The sequence below is a fragment of the Solanum verrucosum genome, unplaced genomic scaffold (genome assembly GCF_900185275.1).
Source record: "Solanum verrucosum unplaced genomic scaffold, falcon-dt-bn FXZP01000018.1, whole genome shotgun sequence".
In the NCBI taxonomy this organism is placed as follows: domain Eukaryota; kingdom Viridiplantae; phylum Streptophyta; class Magnoliopsida; order Solanales; family Solanaceae; genus Solanum; species Solanum verrucosum.
This window is the reverse complement of record NW_026020225.1, coordinates 1,066,081-1,079,914: the sequence shown is the minus strand read 5'-3', so window position 1 is coordinate 1,079,914 and position 13,834 is coordinate 1,066,081. Positions and strand designations below refer to the sequence as shown.

The following is a 13,834-nucleotide window of genomic DNA, read 5'->3' as shown; positions in this document are numbered from 1 at the left end:
GGCCATAAGTAGCAGTGCTTTTGAGATAGCGAAGGAGGCGTTTAACAACCTTCCAGTGAGCTTCAGATGGAGCATGCATAAATTGAAACAATTTGTTCATTGAGTAAGAAACATCAGACCTGCTAAAAGACAAATATTGCAATTTACCAATGACTTTCCTGTATTCGGTAGCATCATGAGATGGAGTACCATTATTTTGCAGAAAACTTTGAGAAGAACTCATAGGAGTGGAAACACCATTGCAATCTTGCATCAGAAGATTTTGGAGAAGGTCTGAAACATACTTTGCTTGTGAGAGCAGAAGACCTTTGCCATCTCGATGATAAAGGGCCAAGATCTTTAAGGGAAATATGGGAAGCTAAGGAAGAAATAACTTGATGAACCACTGAAGAATTATTTCCTGTAAGAATGATGTCATCTACATAGACCCAAAGATACACACACCATTAGAACCATGGCGAACAAATAGAGACGGATCCGAGTGAGACTAAGAAATCCCAAAGAAAAAAGATAGGATGTCAGTTCATTGTACCAAGCGTGAGGCGCTTGCTTGAGACCATAAATAGCCTCATGCAAACGACAAACATGTGAAGGATGAGAGGCATCCTCAAATCCTGGTGGTTGTTTCATAAAAACCTCTTCTTCAAGTGTTTCTTGTAAAATGGCATTATTGACGTCCAATTGATGTAAAATTCAATCGTGTCGAACTGCAAGTGAGAGAACAACATGAATGGTTGTGGGCTTGACAACCGGACTTGAATTGCAGTGATAGTCAAGACCTGGACGCTGAGTGAACCCTTTGGCAACCAACCGAGCTTTGTACCGGTCAACTGAACCGTCAACTTTCTTTTTGATCCTGTAAATCCACTTACAATCAACAACATTCTTATTAGAATCCTGAGGAACCAGTTCCCATGTTTGATTCCGAATTAACGCATCAAATCCATCTTTCATTGCTAACCGCCACACTGGGTGCTTTAGAGCTTGCTTAAAGGTATAAGGGGTAACATGGTCAGGTAATTGGACAAGATAATTGGATGGGGCAGAAAATATTATGTCGTGATAAGGTCGTTGGGAGGGTTGGAGGAGGAGGCGGTGGCGGAGTAGGTGGGGGCGGAGGAGTTTGGGGCAAATTCGCTGGTTGTGCAGCAGAATGAGTGGAAGGTTGTGGCAAAGGTGGTGTTTTGAGTCGACAACGATAGGTGATGAGTCTGGGGGATGAATTATGTGAAGGGACAAAGGATTGACGTTGCTGCAAAGAAGAAGGGGAAGAAGAAAGAGGAGAAAGTGAATTGCCTGAGCCCATGGGACGCGCATGATTCTGGCCGGAATAGACGGACTCACAAGATAGACCACCAGTAGAAGTCTCACGTACTGGAAGAGGCAAAGGAAGTGAAGAAATATCAGGAGCAAGAGTTTGAGTTTCTGGAGGAGTGTCAACAACTTCACTGTGAGCGCAAAAGACTTATTTTGAAGATGTGAGAATAGTGTGTGAAAGGGGAAAATATTTTCAAAAAACTTTACATCACGTGAGATATAAAATTTAGAGTGAATGGGATTAAAACATTGGTGTGCATAATGAACCAGAGAGAAGCCTAGATAGACGCAAGGAGTGGACCTAGGCTCAAGTTTATTGATGGTGTAAGGCTTAAGCCATGGGTAACATAAACAACCAAAGGTTCTAAGTGAATCGTATCGGGTTGTGACACCAAACAGTTTTTCATAAGGCGATGTATTGTTTAACAATGGTGTGGGAAATTGATTAATAAGATAGACAGCATGTTGAAAAGCAAATGACCAAAAATGTGAAGTTAAGGATGCCTCATGTAAAATTGTTTGGGCAGTTTCGCCAATGACGACGCTCTGCGATGGCCACTCTTTATGGTGTGTGAGGAGGGGAGACAAGGTGTTCAATTCCATTAGAATGGAGATACGGATCAAGACCTTTATATTCACCTCCTCCATCAGTATAAAGAGAGACAATTTTCTTTTTAAAATATTTTTCCACTAAGGAATGAAACTTGGAAAAAATGTCTCGAACCTCATGCTTATTTTTAAGGGTGTACAACAAAATATATTTGGTGTACTGATCAATGAAAACACAATAATATCGTTTTTATCAATGGAAAGGACAGGCGATGGACCCCACAAGTCACTAAAAAGTATTTGTAACGGAGCAGTACTTATAAGAGATAAGCAATTGAATGGAAAACGTTGAACTTTAATTGAACAACAAGAATTACAAAAGGAAAACTTGTGCGATAATGAAACTGGGAGAGAATATTTATTCAAAACAAAGTTAAAGAGTCTGGAATGGGGATGACCAAGGCGACGGTGCCAGACTTGGCGAGGAACTGTTGTAGTGGCAACTTGAACAGTAGGCTTATTCACTGTGAAATTGGGCCATTCATAGAGTCTTGTTCCTATTCCGAATGGATACCAACGGAACCCGCATTTTCAAGTTCTTCAGAGAAAGAAAATGGAAAAAATTCAATGGAGGTCAGATTATCTTGACAAAATTTTGATACCAAAAGAATATTTTGGTGGATAGCAGGTGCACACAAAGTATCGGTTAGTCTAAAAGCATTATTTGATGCAACTAATGAAGTAGAACCATGATGAGTAATTGAGATTCGTTTACCATCACCCATAGCTATTCCTTCTGAGCCGGTATATTCATCCAGATTGGTAGGGTCTGTTGTGACATGATGCGTAGAACTGGAGTCTACAATCCATTGGTTTGCTGGAGCGTGGTTACTCGAAAGAAAATTTGCCTTTGCCTCTAAATGATTGTGAGACTGTGACCTGCAAACGTTTGCAGTATGACCCTGTCTGTTGCAAAGCTGACATCGAACATGGTTATTGGTGTAATGCCCTTGTGCAGGAGCATTTGGACGATTGTTGGGACGCCATTGTGAGTTGTTGCTGGGTCGACGAGCAGTGCGGTTATTGGAATTGGGGGATCTGTTGTGAGTGACCATTGCAGCAGTTATTGCAGGAGGTTCTTTCTTCAATTCCTCATGCTTGAGGAAGAGTTCATAGTCAATTAGTTTCACATACAACTCATCATACGAGATGATGGAATCTCTAGCTCGAATTGCAGCTGAAATCTCACGAAAATCTGACCCAAGACCACTCAGTATTTTCACAACCAACTCATCGTTGGTGACTGTAGCACCAGCAGTGGCGAGCTTATTGCAGATAGAGCGTACTTGATGTAGATAATTTGTGACTGGAAGGGAGCCCTTTGAGAGGCATGCGGGCTGATCACGAAGGCTAAATATTCATGTTTGGGAATTGTTGGCATAAACCAGGTGCAGGGAGTCCCAAGCAAGTTGAGAAGTGGAGGCAGCAGCCACGGTTGAAGCAATTATCGGGTCGACAGAAGCCATTATGGCATTCTGGATCAATTGATCCTGGCGGAACCAAGTGCTGTAAGCTAGGTTCGCCACTTCTCTACTATTTTCTGTGATAGTTGATGAAGGAGCAGGAGAAGAACCATCAAAATGGCCGGACAGATTGTGCCCACGCATAAGCATGGAAACACGTGCTTTCCAGGTGGAAAAGTTGTGGCTGCCAACAAGCTTTATCGGCAGCTGCAACACTGGATTAAACTGAACAACAAGGTTAGGGTTGCTGCCAGTGGAGTCTACATTCCTTATGTTATCAGGCATGGTAAGACTGAGTCTGTGGTGGTAGTCAGAGGATTGGAAAAAAAAACTCGGGAGAGTTAAGATGTGAGCTCTGAAACCATATAAGTAATAAGATGAAGCAAAAGATATCTCTGTTAATCAATTAATAACTGATATATATATATATATATATATATATATATATATATATATATATATATATATATATATATATATATATATATATATATATATATATATGAGATTAAGTTTTGTGCACTGTCAGTGTAGTAAATTTCTACACCATCAGGTAACTTACTTTAATAAAATATTATAATTATAAAAAAGAAAAGAAAATAATATCAACCATTTACTAAAAAGAGAAGAAGAAGAATATCAATAGTTGAGTCCTATTTGGATTCTAACCAAATATAATTCCGTAATTAAATTATTTTCTTTTCAAGATTAATACAATAATTAGGTTTATCGTAGGTTTTCCCTTAAGATCATCGCTCATGTAATTCTTCAAACATCATACTTTCTGAACCTAGTAAGAAATAATTTTTAGAACTTCAAACATTCTAAAACTTGACAAGCTTCTTCTACTCAACGGTATGTCGCGAGAACAAATTTCTTATATTTTCTTGTTTATAAGCATGAAAAAACTCCTTTTGAACAAATCTTCATTAGCAAAATAATTCAATGTACCAAAAATAGGTGAATATAGCGTCGAGAGAGGTGAATATTGCATTTAAAGTATTGTCATATCGTCTCTAATTCTTCTGTTCTACACCAAGTTATTGGGAAGAAATTTTATTAGTTTAACTTCCACTACTGAATATATTTTCCAAAGGAAGTGTTGAATAATAAATAGACATATTCATAATTTTAAGTTATCTAACATTCATAAATGTATTTTGCAGCATCAATGGAAAACTCAAATTTAGATGAGCAACATACAGAAGTTGAAGTTTCATTAGAAGAAAGTGATAGGGAAGAAACAAGACAGATTGTTTCCGAAATAGGAGTTGGAAATTCGAGAGACCCCTATATCGGTAAGGAGTTTCAGTCACTTGATGATTCATTTAAATTTTATCTCGAATATGCTCATCGTAGCGGTTTTAGTGTACGTCGAGGTCGTATGACTAAGTCAAGAAAAGATAAGTCAATAATTGGTCAAGAGTTTGTCTGTTCAAAGCAAGGATTTCGTTCAAAGAAAAATTTAGAAAGTAATAAACCACGAGATGAAACCAGAGAAGGATGCAAAGTGTTGTTATATATGTCAAAGAAAGAAGAAGGTAATTGGGTTGTTTGTAGGCTTGTTGCTAAGCACAATCATGAACTTGCATCTCCAAATAGTCAAAAATTCTTGCGATCAAAAAGAAAAAAATCTGATGCCCAAAAGAATCTTATTGATTTACTTGATAACTCTGGAGTTCGTCCAAGTAAAATAGCATCAGTGTTGATGAATCAAGCTGGGGGTATAGATCGACTGAATTTAACAAGTCAAGATATCCAGAATTATTTGCAAACTAGAAGACAAAAAAATCTTGAAAAAGGAGATGCACAATTAATGCTACAATATTTCCAAAGGCGTCAATCTGAAAATCCAGGTTTCTTTTATGCAATTCAAATGGATGTAGATGGTCATTTAGCTAATTGTTTTTGGGTTGATGCTAGATCTAGGATTGCTTATAAGAATTTTGGGAAAGTAGTTGTTTTTGATCCTACATATCTGACAAATAAATATAAGATGCCTTTTGTTCCATTTACTGGAGTTAACAATCATTATCAGTCTATTTTGTTTGGTTGTGCTCTACTTTGGGATGAAACTCAAGACACTTTTGAGTGGTTACTTCGTACTTGGCAAGAGGCAATGTTCGGAGTTGCGCCTCATACAATCATAACAGATCAAGATTCTGCCATAACAAATGCAGTTGCAACAGTATTTCCTAACACTAAACACCATTTTTGTATGTGGCACATAACAAAGAAGATTCCAGAATATTTAAGTCATGTTTATCATCAGTATGTTGATTTTAGTAGCAAGTTTAGTTGGTGTATTCATGGTACAACCACTCCTGAGGAATTTGAAACAATGTGGATAGAAATAATGGAGATGTATAATTTAGGAGAAAATAGTTGGTTGCAGAGAATATATGCAATTCGTGAAAAATGGATACCAGCATATGTGCGTACTACTTTTTGTGCAGGCATGTCAACAAGTCAAAGAAGTGAGAGTATGAACACATTTTTTAAAGATTATTTGAATTCTAGTACTCCAATGAGTATATTTGTGGTGCAATATGATAAGGCTATTGACGCTAGATATGATAAAGTAAGAGAGAAGGATTACAAGACAAAACATTCAAGGCCTATCTTGAAAACTTTGTATCCTATGGAGGATGAAGTGGCGAAGGAATATACAAGAAAGATATTTCAGATTTTTCAAGAAGAACTAATTCAATCTCAAAAATTTATCTCTGAAAAGATTGAGGTTAAGGACGGAAGAAACATCTATAAAGTGCATCAACTTCAACGACAAAAGCCGACATACATCGTTAGTTTGGATCTTGCATTGAAAAGAGCTGTTTGTTCATGCCACAAATTTGAGTTCATGGGAATTCTATGTAGACATGTACTAATGGTATTTATAAAGAAGCAGATTCACTCACTTCCGACATATTATTTATTAGATCGATGGAGTAGAAATGCAACCAAAGAAAGAGCTAATGATCCACCAAATGAAACAAAAAATTTGAAATCTTCTACCTTATGGTTTAATAACATTATGATACATTCTATTGGGCTATCTGAACGAGCTACAAAGTCTGAAAAACATTATCAATTTGCACATCAAAGATTATTGCGATTGTGTGAAGAACTTGATGAACTTCCTTATGAATCAGAGGAAGATTGTGTTGTATCAGGTGGTCCAGGTAGTGAAAAATATTGTGAAATAATATCATGTGAACAAAGTCAAGATACTACTCTGCTTGACCCTCCAGTAGCGGCAACTAAAGGGCGTCCAAGATCTTTGAGAATGAAAGGTGCTTTGGAAGTTACTCAAAAGACCAAAAAAGTTACTTCTCAGAAGCAAAAAAGGCAAACGAAAAGTATGAAATTTAAGAGAAAGGAAACAAGGTAATTTCACTTTACACAATAAATATTATTTCTATTGCGAGTTATTGTTGTTATAACTTCTAACATTTTATGTGCAGTTCAAATTATAATGTCGAAGTCGAGCAGAATGGTACAACAATATCTAACGAGGCTCATTCAATGGTAATTTTTTGTATACTAGCTTATGTCAGTTGGCTTACTTTTCATATACCTTCTTCTTCAACTAACAGAATTCTTTCAAATTTTATCATTTAATTTGTCAGCAGTTTCAACGATATCCAGAATATTATCAAGGATTTATTGAGAACACTGATTGTGCTTATGCCACATCATTTACGGTAAGAACTATTCATTTTTTATTCTATCGTTTATATATTATGTACATGCTAAAGTGTGTGTTGATGAATTATAACTCTTCCTTTCAGGAGTTGATGAAAGCAGCTTCAACTCCATTCCAGCAACACCATCCTAGTTAGTGAGTAAGAAGATGAAGGATTTGGAGCTTTGAGAATATAGGAAATAAGAGGAAGCAGTTATTTAGATTTTAGTTTATTAGTTTTCTTTGAAATTTTTTAACTTTTGAATAGTACTTTCATTGTTTATTTTGACATGTATATGGGATAAAATTATATGCTTGTATTGCAGTTTGTCCTCTATTTTTGGGTCAAATCAATTATATTTTTTGTTACGTGTGAAAATAGATGCACTTTATATCATTCGAAAATGAGCGTAAAATGTAAGATTCCTCTACAAATCAACAAATTTTACTCTAAAAATAGCTGATGTTATAACATGTGTTGTCGAAAACCTTAATAAAAACTAGCTATGCCATAATACAATTATATACAAATAGTTTTCTGGTGGTGTAGAAAACTTGTTCCTTTACGATATGCAAACTTATATGATGCTCCAGATGTGGTTGAACTTTTTACCTCATCCTCCTCCCCAACCAGCTGTTAATAGCATCATGAGTCTATGAGTTTCCTCTTCATTGCTTAGTTTCAAAGATGTAAAACTTGAGATATATATATGTCAAAGATCATAAATATAATTAAAATCACTTATTCGATAAATTTTTATTGATAAATAGTATCAGAATGATATACATGAATCTGAACTTATATTAGAATTTAGATTCTAACAAGTCCAACAAGTTTGTCATACATAGAATGAAACTTAAATTTCATACAATAGTACAAATTGTGAAATACATTTACTATAAAGCGTCTCTCTTTTCTTTTCGAAGCATTTTCCATTCCTTTTACCCCATATAGTATATATGTTGCTTGGGGTGGACAAGAGGAGTTGTATATGCATCGTTATCGATCATTGTGAAGATAGAAATATGTCTCAGCAGGAGCTAGAAGGAGCATCTTCGGATGACTTGGTTCAGAAACAATGGGAAAGAAGAGGTTACCTTGGCGTGCATACAGAAGCAGAACGACTATAGCTTTATTGATCTTCATATCCCTGCTAGTCGTGTCAAAGCAGACGACATGAATGATCTTAGCTCATTTGGCTGATTAGTATGGTTCATGAGAGCTCAACTCACTGTGGAACAGAACACAATTATTCCCAATATTGAGAACTAAAGGGGTTCACAAATGCAAGTATTTCTGCAAGGCTTTTCGAGGAGCTTGTTGGTGTTCTGACGCCACTCGGGGATGATGAAAAAATATGCTCCATGAGCATCGATAAATCATGTTCCATGAGCCACCAACCAACCAAAAAACAAAACTCAATAGACTCCTTACGTGAAAATTTACAGAAAGAGAATCAGTAACTCATTCATAACAATAAAATTAATTCAGAATATGATCAATCTGTCCAAAAATAATTTAGGTAAATTATGTCTCTTAAAGTTGAAAGCATTACAGAGAAATAGGATTAGTAACTTAATTCTATTTTCTCTTCCCATCTATTGTTAGATCAGGGTATTGATAAATTATGCCCACATAAATGGTATGAAGAGCACCATCATCTATAGGAAGATTGAATGAATTACTCATAAACAATGAAATTCTATTAGAGTAAATTGATTGTGCAAATAAGACACATTAATCACATAATAATTCTAAAATTAAATTATTAATAAAGAGAGAATAGTTTCACTAACATAGATCTACTGTACTCACATAGCAAAATAGGTTATTGAATTTGACACTTTGATTCTGCAAATTCACCTGCAAATGCTTTCTTTATACTAATCAATAAAATAACCATTAGTTAATTAGAGTGAAAAATGATAAAATAAAAACAAAATCATAACCCTCCATGAGTACGAATAAACAAACAAAATTGGAATATCAAGATATGCAGATCGGAAGAAAACATAAAGAGGAAGTAGGTCAAATGTGATATGCAGATTGAAAAAAAAAGCATAAAGAGGAAGTAGGTCAAATGCGTATAAGAAGGAGTAACTGCCGCTGAATATCAGCTATTTTAGAGGGATAAAGACAGGATTTTAATTTCTAGGAGAGAGAGAAAAAAAAGTTAATTTTAATTTTATATTTCTTAAAAAAGATTAGGGAGAAATTAAAATTACATGATGGTGTAGAAATTTACTACACTGACAGTGCACAAAACTTAAACTCTATATATATATACAAAATAAATAACAGAGTCTCTATTAGAGAGTCCTTCGTACTGTGGAAACTAAACCAACAAACTAGGAAAATAAGAAAACAAATTCCTAAAATGGTGGATACATATCTAACAACCTATGCAGTAAAACACTAAGCAGTAACGTGTGTGGAGTGCGGTAACGGTAATAGCGTTCTAATAGGGTGGCCGTGGGGGTGGGCATGTCTTGGAAAGTGGGATCATTTCCCTCAGGTGTATGTGGGGTTGCGGGTTAGGGAAGCCTTGCAGTTAAGGATATATTTTCTCTTTACGTAATCTCGAGTGTGATATAAGCAAAATTCAGTACTATGTTATAAGTTATTGAAAATGTGGAAATTAAATTCCTTTGTTTTCCTCCGGTCATTCCATTATCAGAGAAGTACTTCAGTCATATATCAATAATATCTGTGGACAAGATAGTGTGAGTGGAAATTGATTTTCTTGCTAGCAGCTCCAACAAGTTACCATTAAATCTATTAAATAACTCTAATCTATTACAAGTACAAATAACTCTAGATGTAATTAAAATCTTGTGACATATGAAAGTACTTTTAATACAGTATTGAGGAATAAGTTAGCATGTAACAATATTATCTCTATAGATGATACTATACACTAGGCTTTCAACATGTTTCTTTAAAGATCTTCTTGTGTAATACACGTGTTGTTTATATGTGCTAACCATTGTCTGCTTGTGTTTCTTTCATGTGCTTCCTGTACACTTAGTTTTTTCATTTGAAAAGAGGATTTCAAAATCTCAACCAATCATTCTAACACACAACAAATCATTTTCCGTTGAACCTCAGATGGAGAGCAACACTTCTAACGTTGACAACTCGACCTTCAGTGGAAATTCAACCCCTGCTAATGTGCCAATAGATGGAGGCATGACTGAAAGTATTGTTGGTAATATCCTGTCCCCAATCGAGGAACAACGACCAGCCTACCAGGACATTTATCATAGATACCTTGCTCTTTCTTCTACACAAGCCCTCATTCCAGTTAAGCTTCTTCACTTAACCAACCTTATTTTGTTTATCGATCTTTTCCATGTCTTATCAATTAAACTACGTTTGTAAGTTGATTTGAAACTTAATCGTATACTTATATGCAATTTAGGTATTTGTTGCTTAGAGAAAAAGACGCCAACTCAGAAAATTTTTATTGTTATTTTCCAATAATTCCTGGCTGAGTTATTCTCAATTGATAATATTTCAAAAATTGTCAGATGTTTTGATAGCATTCAACTCCCAACTGTAACCTGAAATCTAATAAGTGTTTGATGAGTCATTTCAGTTGGAGTAACATTTCCCCTATAAATGATACACCCTCTTTTTTTTTAAAATGACTTAGTTTGACTTAACATGTAGTTTAAGAAAATAAAGTAGATTTTTCAATCTTATGGTCCTAAATTAAGGTAACGTCAAATATACCAAAATGCCCTTTAATCTTGTGTCACATAGAAAGTTGAAAATAAAGTGTCGCCCTTTTTCATCTTCTTGAAGCCTTTGATGACTTTTTATCACCTTTTAAAAACTGGTTCCTAAAGTCTTGCGAACTTGTATGTTTTTCCATTTTAGATGTTTTTCTTTATTTTGTTGTTAAATGAGTCTGCTCCTAAATGAGTTCAACATTTCAGGTAAGAGATGAAGATTCTAGGCAGGTAATGCTTTGAAAACGCAATACTTTAGAGTTTTATACTTGAATTTTTCTTTTTATGGATATGATATCCTGTGATATGGTGTTTCATCTTTTAGGGCATTTCGGAATGCCTCACTCATACAAGTGCTGGATCGAGATTATTAGCTTTTTATTTAAGCATGAAGACCCATACATACCAATTTCCCAAGTCAACATGTCTTGACGGCAAGGAGCGTTGCTCCATATGCTTGGTAAGTGGCACCTAATTTCAGAACCCCAACCTGAGTCTGTAAGCTTATTTCAGTTTGGTTTTGACCTTCTTTTTTTGGTCATGTTTGGCTTAGGATGATTATTACGACAAGGAAAAACTCACAGAAATCAGTTGTGGTCATATATACCATTTTGATTGTATTAGAGAGTGGATCAAGCTCAAGAACATTTGTCCTATTTGCAAGAGGGATCCAGCTGCAACAATCAGTTAAATTCTTTGTTTGGTGGACTAACTAGTGGAGTGGCATCATTAATCTCAAAAGAGTTGAGTTAAACCTAAAAATAAGGAACCATTCTGAGTTTGAGAAAAACAATGGTCTTTTAGTTTGATGTGCTTTCTTTCTTTTCTGATGATTAAGTTTTATCTACACTTTGAAGCTGAGTAAAAAATGGTATTCATGTTGGTTTGAGTGGTTGATATTGAACAAATTTGGTTCATAATCTCGATGTTTATGGCAGGTTTTGAAAACCTCTTGATTCTTAGCTTTTAATGCCTCCCGAGTTTTTTCCTATATAGAAGGTAGGCATTCTATTCAACTAAACACCAACAACAAGAAGAGTAAGTATTTTCATTCCAAATCATCAATAACAAAAATCAATAGGCTGATTCAAATCTCGAAGTTGTTAGCATGAGTTAGGAAAAGTAGTTAATGGGTAGATTTGTTCCTAATTATTGTAGAACAATTAGATTATATTGTGGATTGTGTAGCATATCATTTAGGATTGTAGTATCATGTTCTTTGGAATTGTAAATATCTTCCCATAACTTTGTAAATATATATGATGTATAGTTGATGCATAAAAAACATATCTTTTTCGACCCATTTTGTGTTGGTATTAGAGAAAAATTATTTCTCTGATCATGATCTTTTCTTTATCCTAAGTCTATAATTCTACCATGGGTGAATGCTTTGGAAATATAAACACCATTCTAGAACCTATAACCATTCATTTTGGTGTAAAAATCAATGGAAAGAATTATTCTCTTTGGTCTCAAATTGTTGAGATGTTTGATGCAAGTCGTGGAAAAATGGGATACTTATCGGGAACAATTAAAGAGCCCCTTGCTATTGATACCACTTATGAAAAGTACAGTATAAATAATGCTATTGTTAAAAGTTAGCTCGTTAGTGCCATGGAACCCGACATTATTATTTTATTTGTACATCTTCCAACGGACAAGAGTATTTGGGACACCGTGTCTCAAACATATTATAAAGGGGCGGGTAGATTAGTTATTTACGATCTCTCTTGTCAATCAATATGTATGAAACAAGAGGGGAAAAAATTTCTACATACTCTGCAGATTTGCACAAAATATGGCAGGAATTGGATCATCGTAAGCCCATCTCTTTCACATAATCTGATGTTGTCCAGGCTCGACAAAAGGAAATCGAAGAAGAGAGTGTGTATATCTTCCGGCTTGTTTGGATAATATTTATGATTGTGTCCGAAGTGATATTCTTCGCGCAGACCCTTTTCCCAATCCTGAATCTGCTTTTGCTATGGTTTGAAGTGAAGAACAATGGAGGAACCCAATGTTCAATAATAATACCGATTCCAACATGGCTATGGCAGCAACCTTTTTTTTCCAGAATCGAAATTGCCATTCAAAAGCTTGTAGCAATGCTGAAAAGGGTTGTACTCATTGCGGAAATCCCAAACATGTAATTGATTTTTTTTAATATGCATGGACATCCAGATTGTTGGGATGGTTTGAATGAAAAAGAAGTCTAGGGAATGGAAAAATCAAAAGGATGGTGATAAAAATGATGGGAAAGTTGTTGCTATGGTTACAACTAGTACATCACTGCCAACTACTGGAACGCCATTGGTTTCAATTGAAATTGGTGATTCTAATTTAGCTATACCTAGATACTCATCAGGTAATATTGGATCAACTCTGGTTAAAATGGATTCTAATAAAGACACTAGATTGGTTATTGACTCCAGAGCTACTAATCATATGACCTTTGATTTGTCAGTGCTACAAGCTCCTAATAAACCACATTGTTCACATGTGTACAATGCAAATGGTTTATCATCCCAATTATTAGTGTTGTACCTACTGTTTTGACACTCTCCTTGTCTTTAAAGTATACATTATATGTTCCTTCACTATCCAATAATCTTTTATCTCTGTCTCAAGTAACTCAACAATTAAATTGTCTAGTACTAATGTATCCTCATTTCTGCATCTTTCAGGACCTCAACAATAAGGAGATTATTGGGCATGGTTCTAAAAGATGGGGGCTCTATTATGTTGATGATTTATGCCGTGGTATTGCTGTAACCAGTCATGGTTCATTTTCTACTAAATAACACTAAATATGGATGTGGAATGGAAGCTTTGGTCATGCTTCATTTGGCTACATTAACTAATATTTCCAACTTTATTCTTAGGGTGCGATTTCTATAATTTTCATTGTGATGTTTGTGTATTATCTAAAAGTTATTGTACTACTTATCAATTAAGTACTAGCAAGGTGAATGAGTTGTTTGCATTGATTTACTCTGATGTGTAGGGTCCCTCTCTAGTTTCTACT

The 13,834-nt window shown here is 35.2% G+C and overlaps 3 protein-coding genes across 3 annotated transcripts; all 3 read left to right on the top strand.

Annotated features, from left to right (window-relative positions):
• Nucleotides 1-4,542: 4,542 nt before the first annotated feature.
• On the top strand, nucleotides 4,543-5,687 carry LOC125831881 (protein FAR1-RELATED SEQUENCE 5-like). The gene is made up of 2 exons (XM_049511015.1): nucleotides 4,543-5,577; nucleotides 5,679-5,687. The coding sequence occupies exons 1-2, from the start codon at nucleotides 4,543-4,545 to the stop codon at nucleotides 5,685-5,687; spliced, it is 1,044 nt and encodes a 347-aa protein (XP_049366972.1).
• A 160-nt stretch (nucleotides 5,688-5,847) lies between these two features.
• On the top strand, nucleotides 5,848-7,231 carry LOC125831880 (protein FAR1-RELATED SEQUENCE 5-like). Its single transcript, XM_049511014.1, has 4 exons — nucleotides 5,848-6,776; nucleotides 6,854-6,917; nucleotides 7,019-7,093; nucleotides 7,181-7,231. Exons 1-4 carry the CDS (start codon nucleotides 5,848-5,850, stop codon nucleotides 7,229-7,231), a joined length of 1,119 nt encoding a protein of 372 aa, XP_049366971.1.
• Nucleotides 7,232-10,183: 2,952 nt separating this feature from the next.
• LOC125831859 (E3 ubiquitin ligase BIG BROTHER-related-like) lies at nucleotides 10,184-11,500 on the top strand. The gene is made up of 3 exons (XM_049510998.1): nucleotides 10,184-10,410; nucleotides 11,164-11,269; nucleotides 11,363-11,500. Exons 1-3 carry the CDS (start codon nucleotides 10,184-10,186, stop codon nucleotides 11,498-11,500), a joined length of 471 nt encoding a protein of 156 aa, XP_049366955.1.
• Nucleotides 11,501-13,834: the final 2,334 nt, after the last annotated feature.

Excerpts from the sequence above, each read along its gene's own strand:
- LOC125831881 (XM_049511015.1), top strand. The coding sequence starts at position 4,543 with ATGTATTTTGCAGCATCAATGGAAAACTCAAATTTAGATGAGCAACAT.
- LOC125831880 (XM_049511014.1), top strand. The coding sequence starts at position 5,848 with ATGTCAACAAGTCAAAGAAGTGAGAGTATGAACACATTTTTTAAAGAT. Across the intron at positions 6,777-6,853 it reads TTTAAGAGAAAGGAAACAAG|TTCAAATTATAATGTCGAAG; the intron begins GTAATTTCACTT and ends TTTTATGTGCAG. Across the intron at positions 7,094-7,180 it reads CTTATGCCACATCATTTACG|GAGTTGATGAAAGCAGCTTC; the intron begins GTAAGAACTATT and ends TCTTCCTTTCAG.
- LOC125831859 (XM_049510998.1), top strand. The coding sequence starts at position 10,184 with ATGGAGAGCAACACTTCTAACGTTGACAACTCGACCTTCAGTGGAAAT. Across the intron at positions 10,411-11,163 it reads CACTTAACCAACCTTATTTT|TGCTGGATCGAGATTATTAG; the intron begins GTTTATCGATCT and ends CACTCATACAAG. Across the intron at positions 11,270-11,362 it reads AGCGTTGCTCCATATGCTTG|GATGATTATTACGACAAGGA; the intron begins GTAAGTGGCACC and ends TGTTTGGCTTAG.